Source organism: Cydia splendana, chromosome 8 (assembly GCF_910591565.1).
Source record: "Cydia splendana chromosome 8, ilCydSple1.2, whole genome shotgun sequence".
NCBI classification, from domain to species: domain Eukaryota; kingdom Metazoa; phylum Arthropoda; class Insecta; order Lepidoptera; family Tortricidae; genus Cydia; species Cydia splendana.
This window is the reverse complement of record NC_085967.1, coordinates 15,704,279-15,727,114: the sequence shown is the minus strand read 5'-3', so window position 1 is coordinate 15,727,114 and position 22,836 is coordinate 15,704,279. Positions and strand designations below refer to the sequence as shown.

Below are 22,836 nucleotides of genomic sequence, written 5' to 3'. Positions count from 1 at the left end.
GATTGTAAAGCTACAACTTGACGTTATCTGTGAAGCGACGTGACGTTGACGTGACATTGACATTTATTTGTTTATAACATAGTTCATAACCTCATATCATAATAGCTGGAAACAATACACTTTGTATTGAATACATAATTATTTAATAAATAATTATTTACAAAATTATGACTACATCTAACATGAGGGCTGACAATATTTTAAATTCCCTTATAAGGAATTATTTCAAAGGATCATTAACATTTTCTCTACAGGTGAGTAAATGATATACATATGTATTTACCTAGCTTAAGGAAAAATATTTTTCAATGTATTAAAAAACCGAATTGATCTAAGTGAGTTATTTTATTGTATTATAGCCTGAAGATGCAGAACTAATGACATGGACAAACCAAAAAGCGTTTCTTGATGCAACAGTTCACAGTGAATTATTAAAACGCTACCCAGTTAAAAACGAGTTCTCAAAACTCTTTTTCAAAAAATTGATTAGTTTTATTGAACCCTATCAAGAAGTTCACGACGATATTTACAAATTCCTGTGCTCAGCAATGAAAAGTGAAAGCTCAGACATGTTTTGCTACCGTCACTATGTTATTGGCGATGGGCTGCGAAATATTATTACAATAAAGGAAACTAATAACATGGTTGTGAATGGGACCACTGGGATGCGAACTTGGGAGGTAAATGATCAAACTTATAAAGTTTTGTCACCGCAACTATAAAAAAATTGGGTGATTAATAAATTTTACTTGATTCACTTATTTCGTTCTAATATAAAAACAAAATTGCTAACATTGATAACAACCTACACTACATTTAAAGTTAACAAACTGTTTTCAGGCTGCTCTAATGTTAGCAGATTGGGCACTTTGCAATGAAGATATATTTTTAAATAAAAAAGTATTAGAACTTGGTTCTGGAGTGGGTTTTACTGGGATCACCATAGCAAAACACTGTAAAATCAAATCTATAGTTTTAACTGATTGTCATGACGATGTGTTGAAGGCAATAAGGGAAAATATTCTTATAAATTTACCTGATTCCATTAATGAAAAAAATAATTATATGATTGATGCAGAAAGAAATTCACAGCCAAATATAGGTAATTAATTACATATTTTATTAGTATAATATATGTAGATTAAATAATGAAATGACAACTGACAAAAATTACATTAGATTTTTCACTTTTCAGATGTCATGATGTTGGATTGGAATTATGATGATGAAATACCTAGTCACTTGGTGCCAGATATTGTAATTGGAGCAGACATAGTATATGATCCTTCAATTCTACAACCACTTTGTAATGTATTACGAAATTTGTTTGACAAGAATGTTGAACTAGAAGTATACATTGCAAGCATTATACGCAATGAGGACACTTTTAATCAGTTTCTAAGAACATTGGGTAAGGGTAAAACTGAATTCAGTTTTATTGAATAACTATTGTCAAATGAAAGTCAATAAATGCATGCTCTTTTGTTTGAAAGTATATTTTACAAAATGACACTTATCTATAATTTATATATAAAAATTAAATGCCCCTATAAATTTTGCACTTTTGTATGTTTATTGTTGGTTTTTTTCATTTCAGGGAATAATGAGTTAACTTTTTGTAAAATTTCACTGGAGTGCAGCGAATTAACTGATTGGGTAGTCCCAATCAGTAAACAGAGGTGTTTATTAAAAATTATAAGAAATAAAAACTTTGCAGTTTATCTTTTTGGTTTTGATTTCAACATTCACAATTTTAAACAAATTAAATTCAGGCATATAAGGCCTAAAAACAAAATTTATGACGAAACTTTCATATTAATACACACTTATTTTATAGATATACTAAACAGAGGGGCTACCGCGAAAACCGAAATTCGCAAATTGCGGGGATCTTACTCTTTTACTCCAATGAAGGCGTAATTAGAGTGACAGAGAAAAATGCCCGCAATTGACGATTTTCGGTATTGGCGGTAGCCCTACAGGGTGTTTGGACATCTTTTGCCAAATTAAAACGGCAGATAGGTTGAGTCATTTGCTATCTACTAGGGTGGAGTGAAAGTGGCCAAATTTTTTTTTCTTTTTTTCAAATTTCCTGTATCATTAATTGATGATACATAGTATTAGAAGTAATTAGGCAAAATTTTAGTTTTCTAAATATATATCTTAAGATGGCGCATTAGGTTTAAAGTTTTGAAATAATGCAAATTTTGACATTCACATATATCATTTATTGAAAACGATATATGGACCTATTTAACAATTTTAATCATAAACTTTACTGAAATCATAATAAACTAGCAAAATAAACTCAAAAAATTACATTTTATTGTTGAAAATCAGTAGTTTCAGGGCGCTCATAAATACGAAAACATTGAGATTTGGTGTCGAAAACGGGTATGTCTTGCCGGGCTTTTATCCTTGTACGCATGAATCCATCTCTAGCTCCTGGTCCACAAACTGCTAACGAAGCCTCCGTTACCAGCTTGACACACCTTTCGACAGCCTGAGTGTGGCAAGGATACTTTTCGAAATCCATCAAAGCTCCTGAAGTAATCAGGTTTGAAATTTCTGTGTCGCTATATTTCATTGTCATAGGAGGTTCTGTAATCTTTCCTTTCGTCCAATCTATTAAATCATAATAAGTATAGATGCGTCAGCCCTTAGTTCTGGGAGTCGAAATTCGCGAACCTTCTTTCCTTTGGTCTCTTTTCGTGCTTTTAACACTCTTCGAAGAGCCAGCTCCCTTATGTGAGACGCATCATCTTGCAACATAGCCAGCAACAAATTCTCTGGGTGTGTGAAGAATGAATTTCTTTGAATAGTTTTCAGTGCAATACTTTTCAGGTTATCTGGTAAATACTGACATCTTTTAACCATGTTAAAAACATGAATTGGACCATATTTACATGATGATTTTGTCTTTATATCGAACCAGGTTGGTGCATAAACTTTCATAATGAAAGTCGCGAGTTCCCTCAAATTCTTTGTTGGTTTAGCTGTTCCAATGTATAAACGGAGAATCCTGTTTGCGCAAGTCAACCATCGGGAATGTGCCAGTTTTCCTGGGTCTTTGCTAGCTTTGCCAGCTTTGAATCCTAATTTGCTAAGTACTGATCAAAAATATCTGTTTGAGATTTGCACCGCAATTTCTTCTGGTTCGGTGTCGCCCAACTTAGCTAGCAAGTTTAAGTGCGCAAAATTAAAAATTTCTAGGCCTGGGAAGATAGCAAATGACTCAACCTATCTGCCGTTTTAATTTGGCAAACGATGTACCAAACACCCTGTATATCTGGAACACACACTTTGTCAGATAGACAAAGCGAGGCGGAGAATAAAAAAAATATAGGCTTAGAAAATTTTAATTCCGCGCCTTATTTCACTCACAAAGTGAATGTGCCAGAGTATAGGTGTCTAGATTAGGTATGCATGTATAGTCTGGCAAACACAACTTGACAGTCAGTAAAAACCAGGAAAATTATATTCATCCCTTTCTTTGGGTGCTAGTATTAACGTAAGAGAACTTTTTATCTATACTCTGGCACAGCGACCTTTTCAGTAGAAAATGGCGACACACACATAAAATTTGAATATCGCGCCTTTTTCTTTTGGTCAGTTGGGTGTGCTTCACTATTATTATGTTTCAAATAAGACATTCGCGGATTTCCCGGTCTAAACTATACCCGATAAGTATTTGAAGAACTTCCTCCATTTCCCCTTGATAGGTACCAATATTTTCCTCCCTCCTCTGTCTGATGTCCATGGGGGACGGTAATCGCTTATCATCAGGCGATTCATCTGAATAAAAAATCAATCCCGTAAGTATAGTTAAAAATACAATGAAGGAAAAACTGCTATCATTTTAAATAATATGTGACGTTCCACGGCAAAAGGTACCTTATGGCGGCTAGCGCTTACGTCGCATAGCGCCGCAATAATATTGGAGCGGCGTTAATAATAGCGTAAGCGCCAACCGCCATAAGGTACCTTTATCGTAGGACGTCACATATATGCTCGATGATATACTTTTCAGTTTATTAATCGCATATTAATCGATTGTAAATCGGTTTCTTGCGCTACAACCCTACCAATCTATTCAAGCTTATATTTAACCCGTCATTGATGTAATAAATGTACTCACGTACATAATTTGCTAGGTTATTAAAATCGATTCCTTTTATTTAATAAACAATATCAAGCAATAGACGCTAATTTACATTAGCTTCAAAGTTTAATATTTGGTTTAATTTTGTCCGACTTTTATATTCTTGTCTTTATCCACCCCGCATATTTTTATTTGTCATTGTCACTGTCAAAATCATATGGTAACTTTCAACTTTCGGCACTTGTGTGAGCCCTCACGTCAGCCACTGAATATTATAAGGTTTTAGAAGTGCTCATAGTTCATATATGAAAAAAAATTTTTTGGTTGACTATTAGTGTTATTTATGTATGAAAATGTTTAGTAACGCTGCGGCACCCGAACCTGAAAGTAAATCCAGCCCTGATGCCAGTACACCTACCCAGGCTGGGCCCAAAAAGGAAGAAGCTTGGGGTTATGATTTGTATCCCGAGAGACGAGGAAGCTTTTCTCCTAAAATAGGCAATATACTTGTTGGCAAAGAGGGAAAAGAAAATGTGGAGAAATTAAAATGTGAACAAAATGTTGTTGAGTGTGTTAAAACCAGTGAGTCAATATTCTTATTTTAGTTAATTTGATAAATACCTGACACAAAAGTAAACTATAATTTTATTTGATTCCAGGTCCTATCGTGAAACTTATGATGAGAGCTCTAAAAAGTTCTGGATGGTAAGTTAAGAAGTTGAATATTTGTTTACTGGACATAAATGTTGGTGTTGTTATACTTAAGTAATAATAAACAAATTTATTATTCCAGCCCAATAGATATTCGAAGACATTTTTCATGTGAAGTATGTGATTACTCTGTCAGTGGAGGCTATGATCCAGAGCTCAATCAGGTAATAATATCTACTCAAGTATTCTTCCTCAACTTTTGGTTTTGCACTGCAGTGTATAAGATAATTATTATATGAACTTAATATTTGTCCTCTATCAAATAATATAATTATTTATTTTTTCTAATAGACAATAAAAGTCTGGTGTTATTGGTACTTATGATTACTACACTATTGCATCATTCAATTTCTTCAAATTACATTTTGATTTTTATGGTCAGTTTGAGGATGTAATCATCGAAATTTAACTAGTTTATTTTGTCTTCCTGTATCTTTAGTCTAATAAGATTAAAAATCTTTAAATAACTGACTTACAGATTGTAGTATGCCAGAACGTAAGCACGCGAAAGGGCATGGTTCAAGGAGTCCTGGTCCATGAGATGATCCACATGTTTGACTACTGCCGGAACGAGCTTGACTTCAAGAACATGGAACATCTGGCTTGTTCAGAGATCCGAGCGGCAAACCTGACGCATTGCTCTTTCACTAGTGCTTGGTCTCAAGGTGATGCTTCTTGGACTAAGATTAAGAAGGCCCACCAGGTTGGTACAACAACTACAACATCTAATACAGGTTGTTAAGCAGCAGATTTCTGATTCCAAAATTTTATTGATAAATTTTAATGCTATTTTTATGAAAGGAACATGGAAGCGGATTTTTTTTAATCACATTAAATGTCGACCCTCGCTGTGTCTTCCAACCTTTTCAACATATTCCGAAGTTAATGCAAAACTTATGCCTTGCGGCATTAAGGGAAAATTCTTTGGTATGACACGCCTCAATAGCATATGTACACTGGTCTGGCCAGTGATCCATTGTCATTTGTCACTAATCAATACGCAACACTCACGAAACTAAGACATCCCCCGGCGTTTCCCTCGCACTTCTAGTTCGAAAACTTTCTAAATTTGAAATCGGAAATCAGCTGCGGGACACCTACTGTAGAGGCACAACACTGTAGCTTAAAGTATACATACTTTGTTGTTGGGGAGGCTTAAATTGATGATGATGTGACTCTACCTCGCATAGCATTCGTAATTCATAACAGCCATTGAAAAACCATTTAAAATTTCGAATTAGTTTATAAGAAAATCGTAAACCAGTAATGAGATTTCCATATCCTAAATATTTGTAATGCATACTTACCTCGGATACTTACTGAAATGGACAACAAATGCTAATTTCATTTGTTTTTTTTTTCACTTTTAATCAGTCTCAAAGCACAAGAGTAATGTACTTTAACACCTTGTATTCTGAATGTGACTTAACATTCAACTGATATTTATGTAACATTTCAGGATTGCGTAAAAACGAAAGCTCTGTACTCGGTGTTGGCAGTGCGTCAAATCGGTAAAGCTGAGGCAGTGGACATAATTGAAAAGGTATTTCCCAAATGCTATGCAGACCTGGAACCTATAGGCAGACGGATACGCAGAAACTCTGATGACATGATCAGAGTGCTTAGAGATGCCTCTTACTATGGGTATGATTGATATCTATGTAGATTATAGCTATATATCTATTAATGTAGTAAAGCCATTTTATTTAAAGTTGTACACACACTTTTTTCCGGATGTTTTTATGTTATTTCTACTCTGAACCACAAGCTCATTCGATCCTAATACTTAGGAAAAAAATGTGTCCCATACTTTTTGATGTATTTTTTATGTAAAGTAAGTATATAAAATGGCCCAGTAGGTGAAGATTAGAATATAGGTATTAATTAATATTGTTGACATGTAGGCGGGAATAAAATTGGCGTTGAATTTAAAATAATGTCTTTTATTTCATTATTTACAGAATCAACATTATTAGCATTTACATTATTATTGCTTAAGAATTCAAAGTACTATTTTATACAGCCCATTCCCATTTCATTTACCATTCTCGAGTAACAAGCATAGTGTTATAGAAAAGGCACAAATTTATGAGCTATATAGTTGTAATTTCGAAGCTGTGTCTAAAATACCCTAAAATATTGTAACAGTTTGGCTTACATTAGCATTTTTTTATACCTAGTTTATCATTATCAATGGTTCCTTCGTTTAATTTAAGGCATGAAGATGCAATAATAATCCTTATTGGCAAATGTCACATTTATTTTATCAAGACTCGATATAAGTATTTTATCGCAGCAGTCCTGGCTTTGTTTGATATTATCTCATTTAAAAACTTATATGTACTACCTACCTACATGTGTCAAGAGTAGAAAATATATGTGTGTAACAAGAGAGCAAAACGGTACTTTGCTGCAAGTTTTTCTAACTAGAATCTAGTTAGAATCTTTAGCATACCGAAAGTGTACGAGTAAGTACTAAGTGCAAAATAACTTTGGTCTCGTGTGGCACACACAAATTTCTACCTCAGTAGTGAGAACATAATATAGAAAATAAACACATTTTATTTAAAAATGGGGAAATAATGTAAAAAAAATCTTAGGCATTAATCTTAGACTAGTCGCGTGAACAAAATAACTTTTTCTGCGTGCGACGAGTGCAGTTTGCAATTTTTCGATTAGGTAGGTAAAAAAACAACTTGAACCAACTAATTTATAAGTTTATATATCTATATCATCAGGGTGTTTGTCGTTTATATTATACCTACATTAATTTGTGCTAAGTTTTATAACGCGCGTTGGTGCTAGCAAGCAGACGGTCTTGATACTTACTTGAGCATAGCACAGTCAGCATGAGATGTGTAAAAATGTATCTAATTACAAATCTAAGCTCTAGCCTTTTGCAATCACAGCAATAGGTAATTAGGCAGGCATACAGAATTCAGAAATATTGAACTCTTCGCTCGCGTATATAGTTGTTGCTGACTGTACAAACACATATAATATTTAAAACTTTCGCGTTTTGAACACATATTAACTCACATTTATAGACGGGTTAATCGCGTATTTATTTTATTACCTTTATTTACCGAACGTTTCGACACAGGTTTCACTGCCCACCACACACGACCAGTGAAACCTGTGTCGAAACGTCGCGTCGGTAAAGGTAATAAAATAAATCCGCGACAGCCCCGTCTATAAATGTGAGTTAATATGTACAAACACATGCCGTCACTGAAAATAATCTAGGAAAATAAGTGAGCATATCCAACGTGCGACTAAATGTTAAGCTAACATGATGAGACTTTGTACACATGCCTGCAGGTTTGAGTCAATTCACGGATCCTTACCCTATTCTGGCGCCCGGTATTGGGTGCTTCAGTCCTATTAGAAGTTTGAAAAACGGAACTTGATTTGTTGTTATCGTTACTGACATACGTAATGCGAACATGACACGATTCGCAGTGTATCTCGGCCGCCTTAAATTCGAATAGGGCTCCTTATAATTCTGTTTTATAGCACGATCCAATATTATTATGGATATTGGAGCCCACACTAGTTTACCAGAGACCAGTCGCTTACAATAATGTTTATTGGATATACCGATATCGTTTCGGACACCCAATTAAAAGTAAATCGGCTGTTACTCAGCACGTATTCTCATTATAGCCCTCATATAAAGAGCTTTTAGCATACTCACCTTCTAGCTAAATCCACAGGTTTGGTCACGTATTGAAACACTTTGTAAAATAATATTAGGTGCTTACTACAAAATTAAGTAGGTACTGAATGTTTGACTAGATTGGAGAACTTAATTTTACTTAAATGTAATTTAAATCTAAGCGATAAGATTAAAAACAAACTTATTTACATAATCTACACAGTATAAATTCTTACTGAGCAGTCTTACTACATTATTATAATATTATAAAAGTTATTTACAAATTCGCTGAATTCAGCGATATTCTAATAAAAATATCTCTTACCACATTATTACGTAAATCATTATTTTAATCTATTATTTTTGATAATACAATTGATATTTAGAATCGGAGTTTGATCCCGTTTTGACTGTTATTAAGGTTCTATTCAGAGTTTTTTGACGGTCAACATAGGATTTCTGAACGGATGGATTTCTGCTAAATGCAAACTCCGGAAATCGCATCAGTGTGATGACCAAGTCATTTCAATTTTTATATTAACAGAAACAGGAAGAAATGGAAAGATTCACACGCTTCTGGTAGGCTTCGGTAGTTCAGTTAAGTAAGAGCCATCGTATTGGTGGTTCGAAAAGTCGCAAGCGATGAATTTTTTCATTTTTCCTTTAATATAAAAAATGGGTCGCTCGCAGGCTTGATAAAAAATATTTCAATTTTAATGGACTGGTTCAGTGATTACTTTGGCATATATGGGGCATTATCTATGAAAAGGGACCTTATTGTCGATGGTGCTTACGCCGCACAGCGTCGCGCGGCATTGTATTTCTATCGGAGCGTCGTTAATAACTGCGTAAGCGCTATCGACAATAAGGTCCCTTTTCATAGATAACGTCACATATCATTATAGTTTGGCTATTATCTGCCCTGACTGCCTGCTACCGCCAGACCTTATAGACAGACGGAAAGGGGTCTGAATTATAAATTTATAACTAAATAATTAGCGTCGTTTTAGGCAATAATATTGAATCAATGAAGGCTTAATTATTTAGGATGTCTCTTGGCCACATACCAACCCGGCGGTTTTCTGTGCTCTTGGCTTAGTAATGATATAATAGGAGTGTGTACGTTGTACCTACGTAGGTATCATTATTTTATCGGTGTTATTTTCTTCGGTTCATTTTCAAGAAGTTAAGTGCAACCGGCATTATAGGCGTAAGTACAGTATTATGATAAAGAAAATTAGCGTAAAGACTTTAGCTGTCAAAAATATAAAGCATACATCTGAAAACTTATTCAGCGCATGGCTGTGTGCTAGCGCCTTTATATAGAGACACACGAACCTAATACCCGTCGCCATAACTAGAGTCGAATTTACGCTTTCATATTAAAACTACTTGATAAATGATATGAAACTCGGCATGGAAATAAAATTCAAGTAACATATACAGTGTGTTACCGGCCATCGGGCTTTTATTAAAACTGGTAATAATATGATCCATTAGCAGTTGTATGCGTGTATTATAGCAAATCATAATTATGTAAATTAACTGCTCAATTAAATTTCCAAAATTCGCACACGCAATGTAGTGGGTGTACTGCGTAATTGTCGTTACTCCAATCGCTAACGCACGTGGTACAAGGCATGTCGTGGTACGAGGGTAAAAAACTGAGACAAGTATCGTAAAATTATTGTCGTCCTTAGGGGCTGTCCATAAATTACGTCATCGATTTTTGACGATTTTCGACCCCCCCCCCCCCTAACATCATCCAAAAATCATGCTTCGAATGACCCCGTTTCCTCCTACGTCATGCTACCATCATCCGATGTCCAGACCCCCCCCCCCCCCCCCTAATTTGAAATGACGTAATTTATGAATAGCCCCTTATCACTGGGTTCATGTATGGAGGTTTTAATACATTAATTAAAGAGTTTTTTGTCAACTTTGACATGACAATTTCAAAAGTCGTCAACACGTCGTGTTGTCAAAACAAACCAAAAAATATTAAAACTGGTATCAGCTTTTCTTTGAAATGGGTTACAATGCTCGAGAGTTGTTGATACACGTGGAACTGCAGCTCAAGGCTTAAGGCTTTATAGGAAACACTTCCCAAATTGACGACATCCACACAATGCTCGATTGATAACAGCGGCTTTTCAGCCATTTTCAGCGAGTTCGTGAGAATAGGCCAATCCCCCCTGGTTAGCCTGAAAGGCCATGCACGGGATCATGCCAGTGCAAATTGAGGAAAGGATTCTCGAGCACTTCAGACAGGTACCAAACCAACGTCAAGTACTCGTATTATGTGGGGTTAATGTATTATTTTATTAAAATCTGGGGTTTGTATATAAGTTTAATTTAGTTGGTAGTAAAGTCTTTATACATGAGACCAGAGTGGCTTTAATTTGGGGTAGTTATCTTAAGTGCATCTTGAAATAAACTTCGTAATAAACAAAGTATGAAGGAGCTGTCATTAGCACTTACTTGTCAATTTACTGTGCTGTACATTGCGGGCAATTAAAATTTTGTTAGAAAGTTAACGAAGTCTGAAATTTAAATTAATTAATTAAATTAATATCATGGTTACATTATAGATATACGATATTTTAACCTCCCTTAAAAAAAGCCTGGGTCCTGGTAACACACTGTATATCTATATCTAGTAGGTAAACACTAGTTGCTTCGAATTGTAATAAAAACATTTAAGCAAACAAGCAAGATAGCATCGAACGCAACGATCGCACGCGGAACGCGGGAGCGAGTGAAATTATTTAATTCAAAACTTCTACATGTATGTTTTATTTATCATAGGTATTGCAATTTTTAGCAACACAAACAATTAACAGACATAGATATATGTTAAATAAATGTTCATGCCACAAGTTTTATCTTATTGTCTTTTTTAAATGGGAGCGTAATTTCGATTGTATGGGAGCGGGTTAATTTTTGGTAGAGGGCTCATGAGACTCTTTAGCCTAGGTTAGCACCTCATTGCCTCCTCTTGTGTGCTCGTAATTTTGAAAACTAAAGTCAGACTCGTTGAAAAGAAAACTAATGGAAAATGTTTCAGCGCCATTAATTTAGATCAGCGGTTCTCAATCTTTTTTTTTGACGGAACCCTTTTGGAAAGCGAAATACTTGATGGAACCCTACAATAAAACAATAGTTTTTAGAAGTGTGTTTTTTGCATAGTAAAATTTTTCGAAGCGACTAAAGCATAGTGTTCTAAATTCTTGCGGAACCCCTGCAGGGGTGTCGCGGAACCCTAGGGTTCCGCGGAACACACTTAGAGAATGGCTGATTTAGATAATTTTATTATTGACATCAGTGTAAGATAATATTACAATAATTTCACCATTACGCAAAGCATCTGAGAAAATTTACGAGTAAGTATATATATATATTACATGTAAATATATATACGAGCAAGTTTAATGGTCCCTTACAGTATTTTAGGTTGTCTAACTCACTAGAGTTAGACCAAGAAAAGTCTGCAGCGAATTTGATAGCCCACGCAGTGCGAGTGTTATTTTAAACGTCAGGTTTTTATATAATTATGACGTATAAATAACACTTGCACTGCGTGGGCTATAAAAATCGCTGCAGACTTTTCTTGGTCTAACTCTAGCGCTCAAACGTAATGCACATAGGTAATATTAAAAATAAAGGGTTACCAAGAATAGACACTTGAAGTGGATATAATGGCTAAAAGTAATATAGAGTTATCAGTGGTGGGTTGTTAACACTTTAGGTCTTAGGTAGGTAGGTATATTTTAACCAGACTCGACTGAAACATTTAATTTAAATTTCCTTGAATGTGATCATAAGTCTTACCGATTGTATGGGTCATAGGTATGGTCAGTTTTTGCACATAAGTGAGGACTAGCTGTGAAATAAAAACAGTCGTCATGTTCAATCAGCACACGCAGTACAAGTGTTATTTTAAACGTCAAACTTCTATGAAATTATGACGTTTAAATAACACTTGCACAGCGTGTGCTATCAAAATCGCTGCAGAGTTTTCTTGGTCTGACTCTAACAATTAGGTCATTATTTTTTAGTTTTTACATCAGAGATTGATATTTCATTTTTATAAACATAATTATTAAGTAATACTAGTAGAGAAGAGAGGTATTTTTATATAAAAGGTTTGTGAATATAAGCTCCAAGTGAATGTTATTAACTGTATTTATCGAAGCCAAAATGATGTGGGTATAAGCTGTTCCATACTTTATATCAATATGATTGTAACCTTCGCGTTATTACCTATGATATGATACGTTTTATTACGTTCTTGTGACATAATACTCGTAGGTACTAAAACCTTTCCTAACTGGATTAAAAGCCGATTTTAGGGATTTTAGGGATATTATATCGAATGATATGGGTTTGTAGGTATGTAGCATAGATATATTTGATACAAAGGCACAAGACTTGGTTCTGGACGGTTGTAAATAATTGTTGCAATTTGCATGTACAGTCGCCATCAGATATATCGGAGCGGCCAAGGTCTTCACAATATCTGAACACGCGCTCTAACGCCTTGAAAATAGAGGCGTGTTCAGATATTTGTGAGCGCCTTGGCCGCTCTGATATATCTGATGGTGACTGTACATAACCTTGATATCTACTTTGGTAGACAATGTGACACGGATCTTGTTGGGTGACATCTCTTGGCACTTTAAAAAGCGACCGTGGCCCTAACAAATATAGGTTACAATTAAACTTCGATTTGTATATTGTCAAGCTCAGCATCACTCAAAATCCGTGGCGATACCTAAATAGGATATGTACATTTATAAATGTAAGAGTTATTTTTGTTCTTAATATCGTATCGTAATCATATACATTTAAATATTGTCCTACAGCGTCGTCAAGCTTAGGTATTTAAGTACATAAGAAATAGCGAGATATAATTATATCAAATTAACCTAAGTATTTTATACTATTACGGAACACTTGAAGATATTCTAATTATTTTTAATTTCGTTGTAAAATTAATCTAACTTACGTAGATCGTAAGTAGTATAACAGTTAGTTACTAACGTTGTATAATCGACTAGCATTTTGTCTAACAATATTTACAATTGACACACAACGTCTCACACAGGCACTTTTCACATTAAATGTGACATGTGACAGTAAATCGTTTGACACTTTCACTTCGGCGGGTGCCGTTGCACTTCACTTAGGTACGTGGTCCAGTATATGATATTGAAGAGCGCGAAGCAGCAGGGGAAGAGAATGAGCGCGAAGCGGTCGAGCGTGCCGTGCTGCGCGCCGCAGAACATGATGCCCTTGTCGATGCACGCGCCCACCCGCGCCAGCGCACCCTGCGCGGCGCGCCCGCCGAGCGTCTCCATCATCGGCGGCGAGTCCTACCGGCCAAAACACTACAGTACACACAACAGCCACGCAATGTACAACATTCAGCCGAGCGCCCCTCCCTCCTCGAGCCTACATACCATTACACATCAAGGCCTAACATGCGCCGCAAGCTGTGCACTACTTAGATATATACTTTAAAATATTATTTGCTACGTAAGCGTACCTTTTACTTTAGCGTCTAGTACAATACTTACACGGTGTCAATAGCGACAGTAAAGGAAGGAAGACGTAGAAATTTCAGGAATTGTTAGCCTAGTCTTGCGCGTGATTTTGACTGTATATCACTACAATTGATATTCTTCCACCTAGACGTGACCGTCTACGACCTGCGATGTGCTGTAGCCACACAGTGCAGTGCCTTTAATTTATCTTTACCTTACTACTCGATCTTGACTCAGTTCCGATCTTATTTTTTCTCCAATTCCTTTTCCCCGAGAGGGATGACTAAAAATTAGTCACTTTTAAAACATAATTTATGCAACATCCTAAACACACAGAGCAAACGTTAGTGGCACAGTTATGCCTACCCAATGAACGTTATTTGTAAAACATTCTACAATATGCAATCTACACAGTATTAAACATACAAAATTCTAAAGGCGTGTGACATGAGTCTTATAATATTTACCCTCGAAATGGTCTGATGGTCGAGCTGCTGCTTGAGGCCTTCGTCCTCCACACTGAGGGTCGGCGAGAACACTCTGCCCTGTGGGGTGCCTGTCACGGGAGTGCAACTCAACCTCTGGAATCGCAAGAAAATAATAATTTATGGCCTGGGATCAACCGCATGCATGTCCGATATAATACAGTTGACCCGCCTCTCGGGCATTGAGATCCACTCTCGTCTCATTGCGGATTGTGTGAGATGTAGCAAAATAAGCGGTCTATCAAGAATAAAATGGAGTGAATGGCTACTCATGCACTATGTTAGTATTGGCCTGTACCTGAGAATGGTTGACGTGTAGAGGGGGTGGAGCTAGTTGCGCGGCGGAGGCGGCGCGGCGCATGTCCGCTCGGCGGCGACACCAACTCTTGTCGTAGCGAATGCCGAAGAGCACCACGAAGTACTCGAGCAACGCCAGGAACACGAATATCGTGCACGAGATCAGCCACACCTCTATACACTTCAGCTCGAGCGCGTCGGGAGAGTTTGTACTGTAAATTGAGAATGAACAATCAATAACGTTACAATACGAACTTTATGACATTACAACGCGGCGGCGTCAAGGCTGCCTGGTTTCTTTTTTACAGGCTCTTCAAGTTATGTCTTACACTTATAATTATGGAAGAAAGGAAGCTGCCTAAGGAGATGATGACGGCCAACAACTAGGTACAGCAGCCAGCTCTCTAAGAGATAATTACCGTTGAAAGTTGAGCCCTTACCTGACTGTGTCGAACATGGTGACGAGCGACAACAGGGTGGTCACAAGCAGCACCATGCGGCCGGGCACGATCTCGGGGATGACACAGAAGCTGCCCCACGAAATGATGACGAACAGCGACGAGGGCAGATAGCTCTCCAGGAGATACCCCCGCAGCTCGCGAGACAGCGTCATCTGAAGCCGCGCTGCCGAATGCTCGCCTAGAGGCATAACAAATAGGTAGGTTCCAAGTCTGGACACAAAAAGAAAATACGAGCTACTTACCTACACATTTACAGAGAAAAAGTCATAGTAATGTGATAGAATAAGAGCAGACAAGACAATTTTTTTGTGCAAAGAGGTCTGTTCCATAAAATATGATTCCAATGCTTTACTTTTCGACTAAACCTACTGTTGCAAATGAGGCGCAAATTTTCTTAGTTTTTCAAATTGCTACAAACTTCTCTCTGATCTAATTCTGGTGGACTTTTACTACTACGTTGCTATCACGAGTGGTTCGAATAAACGGTTAAAGTAACATTTATCTACCTACTAGTGACCTTAGATACATGTGCAGACTTATGTTCTGTATTTTACCCGACATTACTGTAACTAGCAGATTAAATATTAATTCTAATTCTCAATACTACTCAACATAACACATACTCAACGTAACATTTTAATTGAAAACAATAAGCTTACTACGATTTTAATTTCTTGAACTTATTATCTAAGAGTTTCACCAATAAAAAACACAGCTCAACATTTATACACTAGGACGGGACACAGTAAAACATCAGTATTGTTAACGACATGATACAGACAAACTAACCACCAAGCTTTACAATCACACACTATGATTATGAAAACATATAGGTATTAGAAGAGTAACAGACTAACAACACATAACCCAACACAAAGAACAGAAAGGTTGGTATCATCTGCTAGGCACGGATGACGGTGACATAGCGAATATGCAAGTTTACAGAAAATTATATATCGTTGTTGACAAAATAATTGTAATACAGTGGTTCATCCGAACCCAGCGTTCTTGCGTCATGCCAGCGGCAAGCGACAGCGCGTAGCAGTATAGAATTAGTAGAGTTCGACCGAGCGAAACAGTTTTGACAGTAACTTAAATTACTAGGCAAAGAACGGCGTTTAGAGTTAAGATTACTTAATTTGTATTCACGAAACAGCGGAACCCAGTTAACAAAGGACTGAACTCTGTCCCTAATTATAGTCAAATAGGATTAAATGTCAAAATTGTTTATCACTCGGTTCTAAATTGTATACGTACATGATTAGTGATTTATGAGGCGCAAACTTAAGCGCAAAGCAATAAATATACATTTACCTTCACCATATTGGGCAATACGTTTACTTTTGTCCGTAGTGAAGCTGACTACGTATTTGGGGAGGCGGAACTGGTTGCGCTGCCCGCCGGCCAGCCGCCACCCCAGCCACGGAGGCACTTCCCGCCATTCAAATCTGACGTACTCCGATGTGTATTTGTCTGAAAACAGTTTAGGTCATTGATCACTAACGGTATGTTTAGAAATTATATAGACCTAAGTGACACTGTATTGTACCCACAATACACTTAAATCTGCACGTTTTAGTCACTATTTAAGAAAACGGGTTTTATGACATATACAGATAAATACCTACACAAATATTTCAAAAAGACATGCACGCAAAATTTAGTTAATAAACTTTTACACGTACGTAAGTATACTTTGATAACAGCAAGTAATGAACAAGTAGGTATATTTCACCAAAACTCTTCAAAGGAGAGAAAATAGGTAGAGTATAGGTATAAAAAGATGAAACGTGTCACGCATAGCTCATTTCTTAAGCGATCAAGAAAGTCACATAACATAAAGATAAATAAATAAATAAATAATTATGAGCAGGCCGGTTATCTTACATCCGCAGCTAGCGCAGAGAAATTTTTTTTGAAGTTCTAACAGTAGGCACATAAGATAAGAAACAGTAGCATTTGATGATATACGAATTCTCAATAATGATAAAAGTTACTATTTAATTATACTTACAGCTACTAAAATCAATGTTGCAGGTTTGCACGTCTAAAGGGTATAACACGAAGTCCATCTCGCATTTTATTGTTATCGTCGCGCTAAAATAAATTGAAAACATTTTATTTTCACACAAATCAAATCTCAATCACACAACTCGTGTCGTGTCGTCTCGTGTGTTGTGTCGTGTGTGTGTGTCGTGTCGTGTCGTGTCGTGTCGTGTCGTGTCATCAAACAGATTGTAGCATAAAACTTTTAATTTTTTCGGTCAGGTCGTAAATTCAAAGTTGTCTACGCCATTACAATAGCTAGATTTATGTAACAACATAAAAATAACGCATTCCTTGCTCGAATCAAGATCAAATAAAAATAAAACTAATAAATGTATACAGTCTGCTTCATGTTTATTACTTTGTTTTTCATATTATTACTATACAGGGTGGCTAAAAAATAACTGCATTCCCGTTGCCAGGGAGGTTTTGGGATTATACTGAGCAACTTTTACTATGGGACCTACCCCGAAATCGCGAATAAAAAATTACCCTCCCATAGAATTAATAGAAAATGGACCAACCAAAATGTATAAAACAGCCAAATATATTTTTCGCGACATCGGGGTTGGTCCCATAGTAAAAGTTGCTCAGTATAATCCCAAAACCTCCCTGGCAACGGGAATGCAGTAATTTTTTAGCCAACCTGTATAGCAACTTTTTAAATAAAGATTGCATATAAATATTGGAGATATCCTCGACATTGAATAAAGAAACATGTTGGGCAGATATAAATATTATTTGATTACCTACATTCTTATTTTCATCGTCGTTATTAGAGTTATTTAAATACTCGTATTTTTGGGATTCAAGGAAATTTGTGTTGTTGACATCTCTTTCTTAAATGCCATGAATTTTCAACGTATTTCTAAAACTGTAAAAATTTAATTTAAATATAAATGTAGTTGTAGACTTGTAGAGGTAGATAGTAATATTAGGTACAGCTTATTTATTTATTTGTTAAAGTCTGTTTAAAATACAAACCTATTGAGTATGTAAAATTAAATAATAATGTCAATGGACGAACCCAATACTGACTGAGACGGTGCTATTCTTATAAAGCCTGAGCGAGGCCATCTCCTGCAGCACGGAGAGGATCCTCATGGTCTGCAGCTGCCAGATGTACAGGTCCGGCGTCCAGATCAGCTGGCGGAACTCCCAGGGCAGGTCGATGGACTCCAGGCCCACCTTTAGCCGGGGGTCCTTCCAGGAAACTTGTAGGAACACGTCCAGTGTTATCTCCTTGGGAAATAGAAACTTATATTTTCGAATTAATATCATTAGGGAGAAGAAAACTATGGAGCATTCATATGGAGCAGTACAAACTCGAATGTTATGAAGACATGCAGGTAGAAGTTTAGTATTAGAGTTTCTTTTTCTGTGACAAATGGTCAAAAATATGCCCAGAAGAATATTCATCGGCTTTACCTAAACGTCGAAAAAAAATTATAAACACGAAATAAAATGCGTTTGTACGGGACAGCTCGTGGAATGCTTCCTATGGTAATAATAATAATACTTTGTACAGATTTAAATTGAACTAAACAGAGCTTTAAAATATTTATTCGAAGACGATGAGCTCTAGCCGCGCGCGTCAGTTGATGTCTGTGGCGGTCTACATAAAACCGACCACTGACTAACAGGCCGCCGGACGATATCGGCCTGTCAGTTAGAACAAAAATTTGACAGCTCTGAACCACTGATAGGCCGATATCGTCCGGCGGACTGGTAAAGCACCTATATTCTAGGAGGAAGTAAGTCGGGTAAGCCTTCTCTTTTCAATTAAAATAAGGCGACATAATATTTACCTCCTTATTCTCATCCACTCCCGAAACACGGTTGACATTGAGCCCTATGAACACGGTTGTGTTCTTTCCTGAAAACAAAACAAGAATATTAACAATAACACGTACATGTAGGTATAGGTTAGGTTAGTTTTTGTTGGCGTATAATTATTTTTCCACCTACTTCCCTAACAGTTGTAGACGTTTACACGTGCTTATGATTGATTCAAAATAAAACAATTGTAAAATCAATTCATTTCATGTTTGTGTATTAATAAGTATCAGGAACGAAATAGACACGGGCTAAGCGATCGCTGGAACTGCTAATGTCTGTCTATATTATTAGCCACAGTGTAATATATACTTGGTCAAGCAGATCTTGTCAGTAGAAAAAGGCGGCAAATTTGAAAAATGTAGGCGCGAAGGGATATCGTCTCATAGAATATTTGAATTTCGCGCCTTTTTCTACTGACAAGATTTGCTTGACCGTCTATATTATAGTAAATCTGCATGGCGTAACCATCGCGCGCGCTGGCCGGTGATAAAAAAATATGCCCTTTCCGTCTTTTGTTTTATTCTGGTGAAATTTTCTTGGACATTTGACTGTAAATCGCACAACTATGATAATGACACTTAAATATAACGTCGTGGTGTTTAGCTATAGGGGAGTGCAAATATATGTCTCTAAGGTTTATTTATACAATACGATGTTCAGCGAATAGCGCAGAGGCTCGGATGAAAGTGTTGCCTTGCCGCTACCTATATATAATCGGGATGCACCGATTGTCTATATTTGTCTCGTAAGTCAATCAACCAACCATTTGCAGATATCACAATTATAATATAACGATACCGACGATGGGGTGCTATTTACCACACATATTTATACAAAATACAAATAGTACCTACAGTAATATAACGCCATCGGAACCTTGGAAACTTTTTGTTTGAGTGGTTACCTACTTATTTCTGGAAAATTTCACGAAGAACCTAAATTTACCTACGAGTATAGGTACTTAGACTCGTAAGACAACGACAACAAGGACGTAGGTATACCTACATACAACGTATTTAGTTAAGTACGTACAAGTTTTAAAGATTAATTTTCAATTTCTAAGTCAAATAATTTTTTTTAAAGAGAAAACATCTAATAATTTTCAAAACCCTTTGTAGTATTTAGTGACCTGATCCATAACTTTCAAGCTCTAACCGGCATCACGACTGTTAAATCAATACTTAAAGTTCAATTCCGCCAAAATGACTACGTCAGTGCCGCAGACACGCGGCGGAACTTTAATAAACAACCAAAACTTTTACTACTGAACGTGTTACGGGGCCATTGATCAAGAAAACCTTGAATTTAAAATTAAGATTCAGGTTTTAGTAATGAAATGCTTAAGTATGACACTGCATGAAAGGAAAATATATCTGTTTTTGTCATATCACGATACCTACTATATGGGTAAAAAGTATTTTATCCGTTGCATGAAGGCAATGCATGACCGGTAGCTGTGGAGGGTTTGGGGGAAGTCTTTGCACAGACTAATGTATTTTGGCTTATATTTTTAAAAAAGGTAAGTACCTAGTTAAACCAGAGGTCAGAATTTATACCTAATTACAGATGTGTAAGAAAAAGAAACATATTTAGATCATTTATCATTTACACAGTGTGTAAATAGGTATTTGTCCTATTAAATGCAGGCGATAAAACGCACGTATTATCTGAACATACTATACCTACATATATTCTTCAATGAAATAAGCCTGGTGCAGAATTGCGAAATATACATGTATAGATGGTCAAGCAAATCTTGTCAGTAGAAAAAGGCGCGAAATTCAAATTTTCTATGAGACGATATCCCTTCGCCCCTACATTTTTCAAACTTGCCGCCTTTTTCTACTGACAAGATCTGCTTGACCAAGGATACGTCATCATTATTACAGCGACGAAGCAATATAACGTGTAGTTTAATAAATAAAAAATATGTCGATTCGAGTTAACGAACGAAGTTAATGAATGATAAGCTAAAAACGAGGTGCGCTGAATCCGCCGAATAATATCCGGATCCGGGCTTAAGTGGATGGATCACAGCCATCGTTAGGCGCGATGTCTAGCCTACCGACTAAAAATATACCATTGAAAATTAATAATGGACTATTTTTAGACATAGGGAACACTCTCTGTTATAGTCCAAGAACATGGTTAAAAACCGGTAAGTACAAACAGAATACAGAATAGATAGTGCCGGTCAAAGTGGCCAAATACATATCTCGTACGCATCCGTCTTTTAGGGTTCCGTACCCAAAAGGTAAAAACGGGACCCTATTACTAAGACTCCGCTGTCCGTACGTCTGTCTGTCACCAGGGTGTAACTCATGAACCGTGATAACTAGACAGTTGAAATTTTCACAGATGATGTATTTATGTTGCCGCTATAACAACAAATACTAAACCCAGGATATAATAAATATATTATTTAAGTGGCGCTCCCATACAACAAATGTGATTTTTTTGCCGTTTTTTTGCGTAATGGTACGGAACCCTTCGTGCGCGAGTCCGACTCGCACTTGGCCGGTTTTTCTATTGTAACTGAAGTGTATTACGATATGTTTAGCTACTTTGGCTGTCACTATTTATTTGATGCTGACTATGCAAATAATTACCTATAGAGATCACGGGTTTATGGGTTTAAGTTGGTAGGTAAGTAATACAAGTAGTACGAACACGTTGTGGGCCAAATGGTCAAAATTACTTTAAATGGGTATGAATTATTTTGTTTTGATCATTTAACAAAAAAAATACCAAACTGTATGTGTAGGTAATGTACGTGTAGGTAAGTATATATATCTAAATTTTTACCCACCCAGGTGAATGACTTCGCTCGTGAACCATAAAAACCATGAAAATTAATGACAGAGAAGACATTTTTATGAGCTGTATGAAAATATCAATATACTTAGATACACCGTCTGGTGTTTTAAACATGCTTGTTGATCATTTTTAATGAATGTGAATGTGATTTAGATATGCGTGTCATATAAAAAGACAACGGATTGTAGGAACAAAATTTAATGACAGGTAGGGAGTTTTTATATCGATAAAATTAATTATTAATGTTTGTAAGTGTGTAGGTATATTTTTTGTATTATTTTGGAAACGAAGACAAATTATACAAAAAACTAATTTAAATTGACCGCTAGGTTATAACTGTTATAAGTACTAAGTTTCAAATAACTATTATTTAAAAAAAAGGAGTAGAGAATGAATCTATTATTTTGAATCGTTTTTAATACTTTCAAGAAATTTATGTATTAATTTTACAAAGAAAACCTGGAGCGATCACTAGTTATATGGGAAAAGCATTGATAATTGGGTTTATCGATATAGGACCTTATTTAAATCATCATTTAATCATGTCAATCATGTACAACATTACCTATATAAGCATACAAGGCAACATACATATATGTGAACATGAACCGCGACAGGGTATAGCAATTTTCTCAAAAATGGACGGCAAAGTCGACTTTGCCGTTTAAAAAATAGGTTGCGAAGCGCGTAGTTTATGGTCAGTCAAAAATTAAAAAGTTAAAAACATTGCAGTCTCGATTTTGGGACTGCAATGTTGCATACAAATTCCATTATTTGTCGAGTTCCAAACTTTTTAAAAGTTGAAATGGCCATATCAAATGAAGGCACAGGCCCATTAAACAGCCAAACAGATGATTAGTACCGCGACTATTTA

At 36.2% G+C, this 22,836-nt stretch overlaps 3 protein-coding genes across 7 annotated transcripts in view; 2 read left to right on the top strand and 1 right to left on the bottom strand.

The window, feature by feature from the left end:
• Nucleotides 1–103: 103 nt before the first annotated feature.
• On the top strand, nt 104–2,947 carry LOC134793054 (protein-lysine N-methyltransferase EEF2KMT). The gene is made up of 6 exons (XM_063764578.1): nt 104–254; nt 360–680; nt 841–1,102; nt 1,196–1,411; nt 1,598–1,716; nt 2,936–2,947. The coding sequence occupies exons 1-6, from the start codon at nt 168–170 to the stop codon at nt 2,945–2,947; spliced, it is 1,017 nt and encodes a 338-aa protein (XP_063620648.1). The 5' UTR covers nt 104–167.
• A 1,403-nt stretch (nt 2,948–4,350) lies between these two features.
• On the top strand, nt 4,351–6,657 carry LOC134792896 (mitochondrial inner membrane protease ATP23 homolog). Its single transcript, XM_063764336.1, has 5 exons — nt 4,351–4,684; nt 4,762–4,807; nt 4,896–4,977; nt 5,292–5,516; nt 6,273–6,657. Exons 1-5 carry the CDS (start codon nt 4,450–4,452, stop codon nt 6,465–6,467), a joined length of 783 nt encoding a protein of 260 aa, XP_063620406.1. The 5' UTR covers nt 4,351–4,449; the 3' UTR covers nt 6,468–6,657.
• A 6,428-nt stretch (nt 6,658–13,085) lies between these two features.
• LOC134793147 (glycine receptor subunit alpha-2-like) overlaps nt 13,086–22,836 on the bottom strand; it is a 31,096-nt gene continuing 21,345 nt past the window's right edge. For 2 of the 5 annotated variants that reach the window (XM_063764723.1, XM_063764727.1), the window contains exons 3-10: nt 19,115–19,182; nt 18,334–18,563; nt 17,275–17,357; nt 16,575–16,733; nt 15,240–15,438; nt 14,801–15,011; nt 14,485–14,598; nt 13,090–13,846 (exon numbers count right to left, since the gene is read on the bottom strand). In XM_063764723.1, coding sequence (XP_063620793.1) covers nt 13,628–13,846; nt 14,485–14,598; nt 14,801–15,011; nt 15,240–15,438; nt 16,575–16,733; nt 17,275–17,357; nt 18,334–18,563; nt 19,115–19,182 — 1,283 coding nt within the window. In that variant the 3' untranslated portion in view covers nt 13,090–13,627. Of the gene's footprint in view, nt 13,847–14,484; nt 14,599–14,800; nt 15,012–15,239; nt 15,439–16,574; nt 16,734–17,274; nt 17,358–18,333; nt 18,564–19,114; nt 19,183–22,836 lie in introns of all 5 variants that reach the window. The other 3 variants (XM_063764725.1, XM_063764724.1, XM_063764726.1) reach the window with 3 other exon arrangements.